The 16,407-nt window shown below is 39.3% G+C and overlaps 1 protein-coding gene across 2 annotated transcripts in view; it reads left to right on the top strand.

The window, feature by feature from the left end:
• The first annotated feature begins 4,957 nt into the window (after positions 1-4,957).
• The window catches only part of LMBRD1 (LMBR1 domain containing 1), a 130,819-nt gene continuing 119,369 nt past the window's right edge, over positions 4,958-16,407 (top strand). The window contains exons 1-2 of one of the 2 annotated variants that reach the window (XM_030928612.1): positions 4,958-5,302; positions 11,640-11,816. In XM_030928612.1, the coding sequence (XP_030784472.1) occupies positions 5,234-5,302; positions 11,640-11,816 (246 nt within the window). In that variant the 5' untranslated portion in view covers positions 4,958-5,233. Of the gene's footprint in view, positions 5,303-5,429; positions 5,449-11,639; positions 11,817-16,407 lie in introns of those variants that run through there. The other variant, XM_030928613.1, reaches the window with a different exon arrangement.

Genomic DNA, 16,407 nt, shown 5'->3' with positions numbered 1-16,407 from the left:
CATTCTCCTGCCTCAGCCTCCCGAGTAGCTGGGACTACAGGCGCCCGCCACCTCGCCTGGCTAGTTTTTTGTATTTTTAGTAGAGACGGGGGTTTCACCGTGTTAGCCAGGATGGTCTCGATCTCCTGACCTCGTGATCCGCCCGTCTCGGCCTCCCAAAGTGCTGGGATTACAGGCTTGAGCCACCGCGCCCGGTGCCACTAGCTCTCTTAATATAGGTCAAGGGAGTCTAGGTTTTGATAGAAGTTTTTCTGGAATGTTCTATGGCAGATGCACCTGACAGCAATAACTTAACTTGAGCATACTCTGAGAAAGACTCTATGGTCTAAGAATGTATGTTCAGAGTTACAAGCTAAGGAGTCTAGAAGTGGCCAACCCAAGGATTCATTCCTTATCTATGAGGAATATCTGAACTCCCAGCCCATTCCCTGAACACAGGTCATACAGGGAATTAAAGCCCTTTGTTTTGGGTTAAATGAAGGTCGCCAGGTGGTTGTTAGGGGGAGAGTGCTAAGTGAAAATGCTGTATAAACTGAATGCTTTTTACAAATGGTGGTGTTTCTCCTATATGTTCTCCCTATATGTAAGTTCCTCAATAAGCCCTATGTCCTGTTCGCTGGCTCTGGGTCTCTTCTTAGGCCTCTTGAACATAGTGCCATTCCTACTGAAGTCAATAGGGGTCTGGCATGACAGATACCTTCTCTTAATAAATCTCTTGGGGTTGACTAGCTTTTTATGATGTTTCTTTGAACTTAAAATGGAACAGAGTTCACAGAAATCCTGGTACCTGTCCATGAGTTGTTGGGTGAGGGGTTAAGTAAGTGCACTCTACAGTAACTACAGGTGAACAGGAAAGAGCTATTAGTTTTCTACATTCTCATTGAACACATCAGAATGTGCATACAAAAAGCCCCAGAAGCTCTTAAAGGGAAGTATTTTAGGGTAGGAAGGATTGTGTAAATTTATAAGAATGACTTTTGTTTCTAAATTATTCAAATTGAAATATTTATAAATGAGCCTGTATTCCCTTTGTAATTGTAAACAGCAAATAAAAATATTATGTTTAAAAAACTCTGGTTTGATTCAGAGGCTTCTTAGATTTAAAAACATCATTCAAGAGAATGTACTTAGTCCTTGCTGGTCTGATTTACATGTTAAATGACTAGACTTAAGAATAAAGAGAAGGTTGAAATGCATGCCTATACTGACCCAAAATGACTTTTTCTTCTCACCCTACTCATCTTGTTGATTCAAATTACTGTTCCTCTGTAACTAGTCACTCTTGTCAGCAACACAGAAATATGAGGCTTTTCTGACCTGAAAGTCAAGCAACTGCACAATACAACTTTGGGAGTCAGAGGCAGCAAAAGGGTTCAGCCAGTTTATTAAATGGACTTAATTCAATGGAGGGCACATCAGATGTTAAAAATATTTAGTCTAGACTCAGTAAAAGCTCCAATTTCACATATAATTTAAAGCAGTGGGGAATATTTTTATCATAATAACTTATTTGACCCAATATATCCCAAATATTATCATTTTAATATGTAATCAATATATAATTATTAATGAAGTATAACTTTTGGTACTAAATCTTGGCAACTCTGTCTAATATTTTAAGTTTTCAGCACATGTCAGTTCTGAGCAGCCTATTCCATGTGCTCAGCAGCCCCATGTGGCCAGTGGCTGCCACACCGAAGTGCAGCACTGAGGGCTCTGACTCTCTTGATCTAAGGAAGCTGAAGGGCCTGAAACACTCTTCAGCTTCCTTAGCTGTTCCCTTAGGTGAGGGAACAGCCTCTGCCTCCCAACATCTCTCCTTAGGCCCAAGGGTGAGAGATTTTGCCCCTAGAAAGCAGGGGCTGCAAGAAGAAAGTGTCCACAGCTGCCCACCTGATGTCCATCTTTCTTCCAGAGATCAGACAGTAAACAAAGGATGATAAGGTCCCCCCAAAAGGAAACTCAATGTCTTCAGATCTGTCTACATCCTTGATCTCCAAAGTGTAGATATGGAGGAAACAGATTAAAGGCAAACTTCTTATTTTGCTATTTGCTATTTGGCGTTGGCCTTAATGGTCAGGCCATGGCTGTTTCCTTCTGTGGCGTGGGGGACTGTGTAATTTAAGCACCAATCACATGTATACATCTTCATGCATTTCGGTATAACTCACCACCATCTAAAAAGAGATCCAACTTTAAATAAGGGGAAAATGAAATCTGTACCTGTACGGTGCTTTCTGTTTGCAGGTTAACTAGTAACCAACCTGTCATTGAATCCTGGCATTCCATTCGCGCTGGGTACATGTATTAGTTAGCTCTTGCATAACAAACCGTGCAAGACTTACTAGCTCATGATGGAGTTGCTCAGCTATTTGGGCAGGGCTCAGTTGGGCCATTCTTTTGGGCTCAGGTGGGCTCCTTCGGGCATATGTGATCAGCTGCTGGTTGACTAGGTGGCTCTGCTTCTGAGTGTGAGTTGGTTGTCAACTGGAGCAGTTTGGCTCTCCTCCCCATGCTATCTCATTCTCCAGCAGGCTAACATGGGCTTGAGGTCATGGAGATGGCGGGGTTCTCCAGAAATGGGACATTTCATGAAATTTTGACTTTCCTCAAAATCCTTAGGGGAGTCTTTTTCCTTTCAGCTCTAGAAAGCTGGGTCCTGACTCTGGGCTCCCTTTCTCACCTTCAGGTGGGCAGGAGACCTGGATCCCGGTCCTCAGAGAAAATGGAGGCCTAGGGCTTCCACGGAGGAGGGTCAGATTTTTACCTTTACTTGTCTTCATTCTAACTATGAATTATCCCTTATATGCATAATTAAAAAGGGATTCAATAATTTATTCTATAGCTCTTAGACCCCTCAGCCAAATAAAATTTCTACAAATGTATTAGCAAGAGAAGATTCATAAACAGATTTGTTTAATGAGAGCTCTTGCCGATCTGTGTAACTCCATCCTTAACTCCAAAGAGTGGTGTATTTGTGGGTGAGGTGGAGGGGTGGGTGGGTTGGAATGGGGTGGTACCTTCTAACCCCTAGCCTAGTAAGGGAGGTCTCATGGGAGCTACTTGGAGAATTTGAAATACAGCCCCTGATATTGAGGACACAGAGGGCTAGTGTCTGACCCAGTAGAGACAACTACAGTGGACTGTAGAGTCAGGGGCTAACTTTCTTGGATATAATCAAAAAGGGCTGATTCCTTTGATTGTAGAACTAGGAGAATGGAGCTACATTGGGATTGGCCTGTGCTCCCAAAGTTGTTGGTGCAAGGTATGTATCATCATTCCTACAGAGGGGATTTAGACTATTTGGGAAAAGGGAAAGAACTGACTTGGGGTTGTCTTAGGCCTCTCCTCCAACTTAAGTGAGCTTCTAGAAGAAGATTACAAGACATCAGCAGGAAAAGGCATAATTAAGTGTACCTCAGTATGCTCTGGGGCTTGTGGAGGAGATACAAGTGACTACCTGTCAGTGGCTCAAGTCCCTGCAAGTTTGTGTCTTTTCACAGTCAGACTTTTGTTGATGCTATTTCAATCATAAAAGCCATGAGCTGTATGAAGGTCCGAAGGAGGTAATTTTCCTTAGTGGTACCCATTCATTTGGTAGTCAGAACCAAGGACACAAAGCTCTAGCCACTCCACAAGTCAGTCAGTATTGCAAACCATAAATAGTAGTATACTTAACCACCATATAAATATTATAGGCTAAACATTCTAAAAGAAAGTAACATTTAACATCAAGAGAAAGGTTAGGAAAACGGGGTTAACCAATCCAAGGAGAGTAACATGGACAAGGAGAGTGTCCTGGGCTGATCAGGATGCATATCAACATTCCGCAAGGAAAAGTCTTTGAGAAGAGCCTTTGGTGGCAGATGCTGGATGCTGATCATGAGCGACAGTAAGACAGTGTCTGTTAAGATGGTTATCTCGAGCTGGTGAAGTTCTACTCTTTTTATAGCCTCAGAGTCCTCTGGTGATGACTGATAGTAGAGTGTGCCTGGTTATGTGCTTATCTGGTTGGGTACAGTCTCTATTGATTAGCTGAACATCTGGTCCCTTCTAGCATGATTCCTTTTGAAATGTAAATGGAGTCTTTTTCTAAGTAGTTACTTATGTCAAGTATGCTCTATACAACCTGGAATAGAGATATCAACCTGGAAGTGATATCCTTCCTCACTTTAAGGAAGCTATGACAGAGGTCTCCAGGGATATGAATTATTAAGGGAGAAAGAGTGAAATTCAAACATTTCCAGGCCTAGAGGGCTTAAAGCCAGCTTACGATGGTACCAGTTCAAGTTAAGACTGTATTCTCCCCTATTCTCTTCTTCTCTTCTTATTCTGTCCGGGCAGGAAGGACCATCCTACTTTTTCCCTAGAGCAGGCTTCCAGCTGGAAGCAGATTCTAATACATTGGAAAAAGATGATGGTATTTTTTCTCACAAGAGTTGTTTCTTGACTACATCACAATGGTGAAACATGCACTCACACCCCTGTGGACTCAGGTAAGCCATCCCAGGAGTTTCCTCCTTCTTCATTGTGGGCCTATGGCAGTGTGTTTTGCTTGCTGATGCATATACCTTTATGTACAAAGCTATCATGGAAATTCACAGGCACACATACATCTGAATGGAAAGGGTAAAACATCAAGTGATAAGTTCATGTCCAGCCAACCATTTATCCCGGCTTGGCACCAGTGCCAGTAAATTAAAGTCATTTGGGCAGCTAGTCAACTTTTATTCAGCCACCCACTCTCGCAATCACACACATTCCACCTTGTACACGAGGGCCAAACTTCCTTTTAGTGAAGAAGTATAAACCTCTAAAATTGACTTGGATCTCCAGGTCCACCTAGTCCATTCTTTGTGGAGTACCCTTGCTGTTCCAGTCTATCAGCTTAGGCTGAGTCAAATATCCCAATAAGGTTACCCTGCTATGCGCCAACACCCTGCTCTGCAGCCCTCCCACATCTCTGCGGGCGCGGAAGCCAGCGCGGGCAGCGTGGTGACGTCACTGCGTCCGGACGCGCCCCGCCCCTGAGCAGTCCTTGCTGCCCCGCCTCCACCCTGCTCGCCGCCAGGGGACGCTAGTGGGTCGAGTCTCCTTGGCAACCACTTGCTCCTCCTCCTCCGCCCTTTTAACCTTTAGGGTGCGCGGGTGCAGTGTACCTCGCGCTCTCTCCCCTTTCCCCCTCCCCTTTCCCCACCCTTGGCGCTCTGGTCGGTCTGGACCGGAAGCGAAGATGGCGACTCCTGGCGCGGCCTCGGCGGAGCTGGTGATCGGCTGGTGTATATTCGGCCTATTACTACTGGTAGGGGAGGCGCTTGGAGTTTTCCCGATGTTTGGACTGGCGGAGGAAGGGAGGGGCCGGCCCTGCAGTTGGCCTTTCCGGACCCCGGAGACCCTCTTCGCCCCGCCCCGCCCCGCTTTTAAGCCTGGACTATATAGGGCTTTTCGGTATTGGGGGCTTGGGCAGGCGGCAGGGGCATGGGGGTGCCGATTTTCGGTCGCTTTTGCTTTCATTTCACTGATGACGTCTAGGGTTGCAGGGTCCTTTTTGGAAGCTCTTGCCGTCATCCCTGATTTGGGCAATGGGGCCGGTGGGGTTTGGGGGCGGAGGAGACCCTCGGGGTTGAGAAGCATGTGGTGGCCTTTCGTCCTCTGTAAAACAGTGGCACACAGTGTGGGTCGGCAGCGCTGGATCTTTACAAGTTAAGTAGGCGCTGGCGTTGTTTACTTGTCGCCTTCTCTGTATGTTTTTTCCCCCATGTTCCCTACCCTTGGGGCTAGTGAGTCTCCAACCTCTGTGCCCATTGTGTGATTCTGCCTTGATGACGTGAGTTGCTAGTTCTGACTTCCAGGTGTCACATTCTCTTCAAATCTTTTTTTGATTGGTGTAGATACCTGTGGAGGGCGGAGCTGTAGCCCTCTTTATTACCAGTATGGGAGTATATACTACTACCTGTCTGCCCTCAGGTGCTTTCTTTTCCAGTGATCTTATTTGTGCCTATGCAGTGAGCAAAATGTAGATTGAAATGACTTAAAGTGGCCTGGCTATTACTTCCTTATTCATATTAAAACGCTTTGTTTTATTTTATTTGAGAGTTCAATTGTTTGACTTTCATAACCTCTCTACCTTCTCAAATCTTCTCTTCTCATCGTCCGAGCCTGTAGTTACTTTCTGTTCCCATTTGTTTTGGCCTTTTTGCATTGCAAAACAAAACAAAAACCTCCAGTTCTGGAAATCAGGCTTGTTTAGTTTTACTTTAATTGTCAGATCCAGTCAGTGTCTGGTACCTCTGGTACCTATGTAGTATGTTCTAGTAAATTTTTGCAGTAGAGATTAAAAAAAAAAAAAAAAGAAAGAAAGAAAAAAAGAAAAGAATGGTGTGAAAATTTAAGAAAAGGATCCTCTTATTACTGTCATCACTGTCACAGATAAAAATACTGCCTTTACCCTGGAGTATGTTAGTTCTCTCTTGGAGGAAATGAAACCCTGAAGGTTGACTGTGGTCTCTGCAACCACCCAGTTGTGTATTTTGAGAGCTCCCTTGGCTTTTCCAGTCCATCAGATTTAGTTTGTTTAGAAGAAAATAAATAAGCATGTAATGTATGAAAGTTAAGTGAGACTATTTTGGCAGTTATAAATTAATAAACATTTACGGTATGGAAGTGGTGTGAATTTTAAGAGGATGTTAGCGAAACAAGATATGGCTTTAAAGATATGGCTTTAAAGAGGGCCTGGAGATAGGTGGGAAAACTGAAATTCTTGAAACATGTATTTTATGGACCGAAAGCCAAAGTATGACTAAATAAAGTAGGACTTAAGAGAACAGACAACAATCTTGGAAGAAAATGAGAATTGTGGTGGAGTTTGGATAGATGAAGAAGGGAAGCCATTTAAGTTGGCAATATTACAGCAAGGACAAATAAAATCAGAAGGAAATTAGGAGTTTGACACTTGAATGTTGGCGTGGATAAGAGCATTAGGAAGAGGGACTCTTGTTTAAATTTCTGCAAATCTCTTTAAATCCTGGTTTATTAGAAGAAAGGCTGGTTTCTTATGTTGGCTTCTACATTCAGTCTTTTGGGGTATGTTATTTTGGTCGAAATGTATGAAGAAAATACAGCTGCAATGATAGGTAGTCAGAAACACAGGAGCATTTTTCAGATAATTGTGGATGTTTTTTGATCCTACACCAAAGCCCAACAAGTGGAAGATTCTTAAAGGTCAGTTGCAAGGTGGAATCTGAAACCCTATCAATGAGCTTTTCATTCATTGTTACATTAAAATCCATTAGCCCGTCTTGCACTTTGAAAGGATCTTTTACCCATGCATGGTTTTGTAACATGATGCTGTGGCCACTTAGAAAATGTTGGTTTACTGAGTTATGCACATCTTTTAAATATGGATACATTTCATTACACAATATCAAAATATCACATTTCATTAAATTGCAACTGATCTTGTCAGAAATGTCTCTGAAAATTCTAAGTATTGAAGAGTTGTCAAGCTTATAGTTGTGGATGTAAGTCTTTCAAAATCTAGTTTTCATTGGAAAGTTTGACTCTTATCATTGGTATCAAATACTGTCAGTTTTTCTTTAAGTGATAGCTTCCCTTTGTTCATTTGACAAAATCTGCCAAAAAGCGAAGTCTGAATAACGATAGTTTGACGATTGTTCTTTCAAGTAAAAATGGTGTTCCTTGAAGAGTGGTTGTTTTAGCTTTTAACTCTAAACTTTTCCTAGAGATGGCCATCACATCTTGATATGCAACAGAAGGACTTTATGTATGCATGCTTCATATTTTACCCCACAAAGTATTAAAAAGAGTCAAGGGCTGAATTTCAATAAAATGAATTTATACTGCTTTGGGAAGCACAGTCTTAATTTAAATTGTCCCTTTTTGAGCTTGTGGTGAAGAATACAATGATTACTGGTGCAGTTTGGTGCCACTGTCTTGAGTCATGCTAATGCACCAGTAGTTTTACCCACTGTGACTATGAACCATGAGTGCAAATGCCAGCACAGTGAAAAAGGCAAATAGCATCTTAGTATTTATTATGAGAAGTTTTCAACTTCTGAATCTCCAGAAAGGATTCTGGGGACTACCAGGGCCTAGGGATTTCACACTTGGAGAACTTCTGCCAGTCATCTACTAAAGATTCAGGACATGGGCCAGGTGTGGTGGCTCATGCCTGTAATCCCAGCACTTCGGGAGGCTGAGGCAGGTGGATCGTTTGAGCTCAGGAGTTCAAGACCAGCCTGGGCAACATGGCAAAATCCCATCCCTACTAAAAATACAAAAAATTAGCCAGGCCAGGTGGCAAATGCCTAAGGTTCCAGCTACTCGGAAGGCTGAGGTGGGAGGATTGCTTGAGCCCAGGAGGTAGTTCTCGCAGGCAGTTGCAGCAAGCTCTGATAGTGCCTGGGCAACAGAGGGAAACCCTGTCTCAAAAAAAAAAAAAAAAAAACAAAAAAAATCCGGACATAAATGTTGCCTGCTTTTGTCATCTTGGGCAAAAAGAATGGACTTCAGTTTCTTCCCACATAAAGAATTGTTAGATTTGGTCCCTCATGCATGTAATCTAACTACGTCTGTCTTTGCTATATCAAATCTAAACTGTTCTGTCTAGCTCCAATGTCCTCTGTAATTTGGCTCCCACCACCTTTAAATTGTATTTGCCATTACAATAGGAGACTCTCCATTTTTGTAAAGCAAATTTATTCTTGTTCCTTAAAGTGTGGGCATCATCTGGGAACTTGTTAGAAATACCAAATATGTGACCCCAGTCCTACTAAATCAGAATCTGCAGTTTAACAAGATCCCAGATGGTATATCATGTATTCTCATTAGTTTAATAAAGATTCATCTCTTCTCATTCCTTCTTCTGCCCCAGTGGTTTGCAACCTTGACCTTTCATCAGAACCACCTGGGGAGTTTTAAAAATCTCTGTTGAGACCAGTTTATTTTGAATCTTTTGGGAGAAGCGGGGGGACTTTTATAATTGTTAACAGAGTTATGTATTTGTTTCTTTTATCAAATGCTCTAATAACAACTACTATTTGTTAAGTAGTTACTATGGCCAGCCACTGTGGTAAACCCTTTATAGCTCATTTAATTCTTAAAGCTTGTTATGAAAGAACTATTCCTATCGATGAGGATACTTGGTTTTATTTTATATTGTAGTAATGGTTGATAACATGAACAAAAAGCTCTTTAAGGTTATCAGTTTTAAAACCATTATAAAGGGATTCTGAGACCAAAAAATTTGGGAATCTCTGGCTTAACTCTTCTGCCTGGTTGCCCTTTCACAACTTGTCTGCCTGATATTGGCAAAATTCTTTTTTTGTAGTAATACCTACAAAATTCAGGTTTTATTTCATTCTTGAAATCCAATAAAAAATTTATTGGAACACTTTGTGTCAAATACTGCTAAGGATAGAAAGATGAGGGTCAGCTTTTAAAGACTTCAAAATAAATTTGGGGAATGTTAAAAATATTTGTGAATTCCTTTAAAAACAAGCTCATTCAAATCTGAATATAAAGGAACATTTTATGAAAAATAAATTTCCCAAAATCAAGAATTTGAGCCTAGATCCTTTTTGTTTGTTTGTTTGTTCCAAAGTCTTAACTCCCTTCTCAGTTTTTCTTACTCTTCTGTCACCAGCTGAAAGACCAGCAGTATGAAGGAATGACATGCAGCAACTTGGATGGGCTTTAAATGCTCTGTGCCAAATGCCACAAGCCAGACTGAAAAGACAACATACTATGTGAAGGCATTATGATATTCTAGAAAGGGACAGAAAACAGATAGTGGTTGTCAGGGTGATACCGATGGGCTGAGGGAGATCCCCAAACACTGGTGGGATCTCAACCCCAGCTGGTTTTCAGGTGCTTGACACTGTCATGAGAACACATTAAAGGACAAGTCAGAAAATAGTGCAAGTATGGAGATTTATTAAAGGGAAAGTACACACTTTTGTGGGCATTCTTAAGAGAGAGACACTCAATGAGGTTTGGAGTTTCTACATTGATGGGTTTCTTTATCCAAGGGATATATTCATGAAAATTCCTGGAAAAAGGTAGAGACTTCTTGAAATTATGGTGCCACCCATTTTTGCATCAAATATGAGTGGTCTTGGAACTGCCATGGGGCTGGTAGTTGTGTGATTGAGCATGTTAATGAGCATATAATGAGGTCCTAGGTGAAACCTAGGTCAAATCCATGGCCATGTTGAGTTCAGTGGGTCTTAACCAGCTTGGTCCACACCCTGGTTTTTCAGGGTCTTATTAGCCCTTAGTCCCTAGTCATGAAAACTGCTCTGTGGAATTTTTCAGGAGTTCCTACAAAGGGTCAAAGGAATTTTCTGAGATGATGGAATTGTTCTTGTATCTTGCTTGTGGTAGAAGAATTTGGAAGCTGCAAAACTAGTTTGGTGGTTTTATTAGAGTCATTTAGGCCCTGGAACTGCAGGCTGCTGAGAAAGAAAGTAACCGATGAATCTGTTGAAAAAGTGGAAAGAAAAAACAAGGCTTTTAAAACTACCAGAGCTCTTATTTAGAACAATGGTTCTCAAGTTTGGCTCAGATTGAAATCCTCAGGCACTTAAAGTACTGATGCCTGGAGGAGCCCTATGCTCCATTGATAGAATTGATTGGGGAATGTAGGGAAGGTATAAGGGTACTTAAAAGTTACCCAGGTGATTCTGACTCACAGTCAAGGCTGAAATAACATAGTCTCTGTCTGCAATTCCCTGTAATTGAGTAGAGTAGACGTTCTCAAAATATAGCTCTGGACCAGCAGCAGCCTCACCTGGGGAAGCTGTTATAAATGCAGATTTTCTGGCTCCACTCCAGACTTCTTGAATCTGAAACTCAGAGGATGGGGCCTAGCAATCCATGCTTTAACAGTTCCTCCAAGTAATTCCGATGCCTCCTAAAGTTAGAGAATCATTAAAGTCCTATGCACTGTGTTAGTCCCTTAAATGGCATTGGTAACTGTTAAGAGTACCTGGCTAACTAGAGGTGTCAGCCTCTACCTCTGAGTGAACTTTTTTCACTGGAAAGCTCCTTGCTGTGCACATGTATCCATTTCAGCATTGACTTTTCTTTGTTTAATGCTCTTTAAAATTTAAATTATAGTATAATATGGTAATTGCATGGTGATGACTGGCAGTTAATCTTTAGCTCAATGCTATTCTTGAGCTGTCAGAACAGGTCAGAAGTTAATTTTCATCCAAGTTATATTCTGTAATGCTTCAGTAATAAGCCTAGAATAGAACAGCTTCTACTCATATCTCCTTTAGGTTGGAAAAATCTACAGGGAAAAAATACTCAAAGCTAGTTATAACTGTGATGTGTGAAACCATTAATGTTTGCACTGTGTTAGGTGAGGAAATATGTAACTGAGCACTGTTATTAATAGTATTGTTTGTGTATGCCTACGTGATGTACTGCATTCATGAAATAGGCTTTGAAAATTATACATCTTGGACAAGTTTTTAAGGATGGTAGGCTTTCCTTACACAACTAAAATAACCTTTACTTCACATAAGGTTTCCTGCCAAAAACTTTCAAACACGTGCAAAAGTCAGAGAAAATATATTGGGTAGTAACAAACATCTCTTTTTGTTCTATTTCAGGCTATTTTGGCATTCTGCTGGATATATGTTCGTAAATACCAAAGTCGGCGGGAAAGTGAAGTTGTCTCTACCATAACAGCAATTTTTTCTCTAGCAATTGCACTTATCACATCAGCACTTCTACCAGTGGATATATTTTTAGTTTCTTACATGAAAAATCAAAATGGTACATTTAAGGTAAATATAATCTTACTTTGCAGATTTTTTTTCCTTTCAAATTTCTGGCACAGTGGGCAGGCAGTCCGATATATATTGTGTTTTATTTTTGTATCTGGGAATGAATGAGAATGGAAATACAACATAGAGGCTGAGAATGTGACATCTGACCTGATAGATTAGAAGCAGACTTTCAACTGACATGAGAACTATTAATTCAGCAACCTTGCAAATGCTTCAAGTAATCATAATAGGTTATATATTTTTTGCTGCTCCTAACTCCCTTGAAGCTTATTTGATTTGCATTAATGCAATAAGTACAGAATTTAGAAGGGCTTTTGTCAGTGGCAGATCGGGATCCTAATCTCTGTTTCATATTGAGTACTTTGAGTCAGTATGGTGTAGTGAATTAGGTTGGCAATTATAAGACCTGAGTTCTAGTCTTGACCCTTAACTGTCTAGCTGTGGATCTTTAGCCAAACCACTTAACTTTTCTGAACTTGAGGTTCCTCATTTTAAAATTGAAGGGTGTGGACTAAAGGTTTCTGAGTTTCCTTTAAATTATGCAAATTACTTTTAAGTTTCTTACTAGCTTAAGCTTCTATGACTCAGAAACTGTCTCTTCGTTGTTATAGCCCCAGTATTTGACTTTAGTACTTAAATATTTGAATGAAATAGTATTTCAGTAATCTTAGTAATGCATGATTACAAAATAACTTCCTGAATTGGGCTAAATTGGGTAAATAATTTTTATTTTATTTTATATTTTATTTATTTTATTTTATATTTTATATTTTTTTTATTTTATTGAGATAGAGGCTCACTCTGTTGCCCAGGCTGGAGTACAGTGGCATGATCTCGGCTCACTGCAACCTCCGCCTCCTGGGTTCAAGCGAGTCTCGTCCCTCAGCCTCCCAAGTAGCTAGGAATACAGACGGGCAGCCACCGTGCCCAGCTAGTTCTTTTTGTATTTTTAGTAGAGATGGGGTTTCGCCGTGTTGGCCAGGCTGGTCTTAAACTCCGGGCCTCAAGTGATCCACCTGCCCAGCCTCCCAAAGTGCTAGGATTGCAGGCATGAGCCACCATGCCTGGTCCAAATGGGGTAAATAATTTGAAAATATTTTTGTAGTTAGGTTTAAATTTATTCTGATTACTGTGACAATTAGATATATTCTGACTCCTATGAAAACCACATTTTTTTCCTGTACACCATTTATTAAGCAATTTTTAATTGAGCACTTAGTGCGTGCCAAACATTATAATGTTATAAAGATAGTAACTAACGTCTGTTGACTATTTGCTATGTGTCAGACTCTATTTTAAGTGGTTTACATTTAGTAGCTTCCTTTGATCTCTCAGACAATCCTGTGAGATAAGTAGTTTTATCTATGGTTTTCGTGGGTGAAAAATCAAGATTCAGAGAGGTAAAGTAACATAGCCTGTAAGTGCTGCAGTTGGGATTTGAAGCTCCACAGTCTGTTACCAGAGAGCTTTGTTCATGAGGTTTCTTGGGAAGATGGCTTCTTAACAAGTAAGAGATACTTTCAGGTAGCTCAGTAAATAGGGTATCTACCAGTGAGTCTACATTTTTTCAAAATATAAACTTAATTCACATTTTATATTTTGGGTTGAAACATTTCTAGAGAAGATGACTAATTTTACTGGTATCATTGGGTTTTCTCTGCTTTTTATTATTGGGCAAGAAGAAGAGCACTTTTAATAATGTTAGACATAGATAATTAAATGGTTGTAACATTATGAGGTCATTTTCTCTGAGAAATAAGTGTCATATAAAAATGTTTAATTTCTTGTGACTATATAGCTGTGTTTCTTAGATAAGAGATTTTGACATTTTCAGAATTTCTGGATATTCTTTTTATTTTAAAATAGTGTAGTGTAATTCCACATGTACAGTACATAATTATAAATTTCTAGGATATTTTTCTCTGTAAAAGCTCTTACGTTTAAATAGATAATGATGTATGTGTATATGCATGTATTATAATGTATAGAGGTAATATAATTATCCCTGGTATAATTATTGTTTGAATTGGATTTTTTTTAGTTTAGAATTGAGGATGTTTGATTTATTTAGATTTTGTAGGAAAACATTTCATCTTTAAATTTCTAAAGTATTTTCATGAAATTATGAACTTTCTATTAGATTAAGTATTGTTTTGGGCCCATGCTTAAATTAGTGGTCACTTCCTGGGAAATAGGTTTGTTTTCTTTGTTTTTGATATTTAAATCTATGAGATTGCGTTATACTTATTTGAGCAAGATTTTAAGAATGCATTCACTAAAGAAGCAAAAATATTAACTATAAAAATTTAGGGTGCTTGTTTTAATACATGTGCCCTAAAATAAAAAATATGGCTGTAGTTAACACACTTACTTTATATTTGTTAAATCTAAATGTTACACCAATATTTAGAAGGGGAAAAAAATCTGTTAAAGTTTTTCCCTCTACTTTTTAAAACTTTGTTTCATTATTAGGATATTAGTTATTCATCAATTGTTGGTTCTCTTTTTTTTCTGCTTTTGTTTTTTTGAGGCAGAGTTTCACTCTTGTTGCCAAGTTTGGAGTGCAATGGTGTGTTCTTGGCCCACTGCAACTCTGCCTCCCGGGTTCAAGCAATTCTCCTGCCTCAGCCTCCTGAGTGTCTGGGATTACAGATGCACACCACCATGCCCGGCCAATTTTTTGTGTTTTTAGTAGAGATGTGGTTTTACCATGTTAGCCAGGCTGGTCTCGAACTCCTGACCTCAGGTGATCCACCCGCCTTGGCCTCCCAAGGTGCTGGGAGCCCCTGTGAGCCCCTGTGCGCCCCTGTGCGCCCCTGTGCCTGGCCTTTCCTACTTTTCATTACTAAGTTGTCTCTAGTTCTGTTTGTTTGTAGCTTAGATAATGTATCAGTTTTTTCTTGGTGGTTTTGTTGATACCTTGAAACATTCTGTGTGTATGTGTTTTCCCTTCTCATTTTGGGGGGCTTGGTGAGGATTAGTGCAATTCACAAGTTTTTATTTGAAACTGGACTATGCTGATTCTCAAAAAGTAGAACTGAAAAAATTTTTGAAAACATTTTCCAAACTCTAGGCAATAGTTTTTTCCCAAAGTTATTGGCTGAATTCAGGTGCCTAGTGAAATATAAGTTTAAGTATTTAAGAATTAATCCTTCAAACTTCATGCCACGATTATAAATGTAGTCAGAGTAAAAAGGATGCCAACGTGGTTTTAGTCTATTCCAACCTTATTTGTAAAGATAAATGTACAAGTTGACATTGTTTTCCATGATGAATGCTAACGTATACTAATATTTACAATGTGCATTTTAAATTCCTAAATGAATATATGCATTTTCTAACTTTCTCTGCTTCCACCTCAAATATTTTGAAGCCTCTCTCTAATTATGGACTTGGCTTGCAAAGTATAATGATTTGAAACTCCACATATCAATGATTGCTAACATTTTTCTTAAAAACAGAAGGTGCCCAGACTTTTCTGTGAGCAGGCAGTCATTGCTAGTTTCTTTATTTTTGTTTTAGTTAACCCTCCTATAATTTTCTCTGCCTTCTTATGGCAGGGGTATGTTATTATGCCTGAGTTGTTTCTGTTGACCTTTCTTTCAACATATGGCATTTTTAATAATTTTAGCTAGATAATTTGTTTCTAGCTTTTTTCTAAAATAATTAACTTTTTAAATAACAAAAAAGAACCTTTTAGAGTACAGCTGGAAGTGCTCTCTTTAACAGTCTTTGATAGTTGGCCAATAACATTGGATGGGGATATACATGAAATATACTGATCCAATGGTAAAAAAAAAAAAAGAAATTGACACTAATATGAATAAATATTCTTTCTTTTATACAACATGTAAAAATAAAAAATTTAGTTAATATTAAGGTATGTCATGAAAACATTTAATGTTTTGGTGCTTGTTCACATCTTACTCCTGTTCCCTAATTATGAATATCTTTATGGCCTGTTATTAGATGTCTGGGCTAAACTCTACTGCTCCCTCATTCCTAATTTCAGCTGGTGGGAATTGTATCTTAGAACTTTGTGCTTTTTATTGAACCTTAATTATGTTTATTTACTTAATACTAAATATGTAGTATGTGCCTGACAATTGTAGGTACTGGAGATATAAGGCAAATGAGGTTGTTTTTCTTATGGAGCTTAATCTGCAAGGCTAGATCAATAGTCAACAAATAAAATAAGGTCACTTTATAGTGATAAATTCTATGAGGAAATAGATTGATATGAGAGTCTAGTCAGGTTATGAGTGTTTTGGAGAGGGGCAAACCTGCTGAGGTTTCTTGCCATGATACCTGGATGAGGAGCCAATCTAGTAAAGAGCCAGAGGAAGAGAGCCTTTAGGGAGAAGAAGCAGCAAATATAGAGGTCTTTAGGCCGGGATGAACTTGGCTTATTTGGCTGACGTGTGTTTTTGAGGGTTTTGCTTTGGTAAAAGCTGAGATCCAGAATAAGGCAGGAGCCAGATTGTTTATGACTTTTAAGTCATATTAATATTAATATTAATATTATTATCATATTAATATTAATATTATATATCTATATTTTATATATATTATATAATATATATTAATA

Source organism: Rhinopithecus roxellana, chromosome 4 (genome assembly GCF_007565055.1).
Source record: "Rhinopithecus roxellana isolate Shanxi Qingling chromosome 4, ASM756505v1, whole genome shotgun sequence".
NCBI classification, from domain to species: Eukaryota; Metazoa; Chordata; class Mammalia; order Primates; family Cercopithecidae; genus Rhinopithecus; species Rhinopithecus roxellana.
This window is presented reverse-complemented; position numbering and strand designations above follow the sequence as displayed.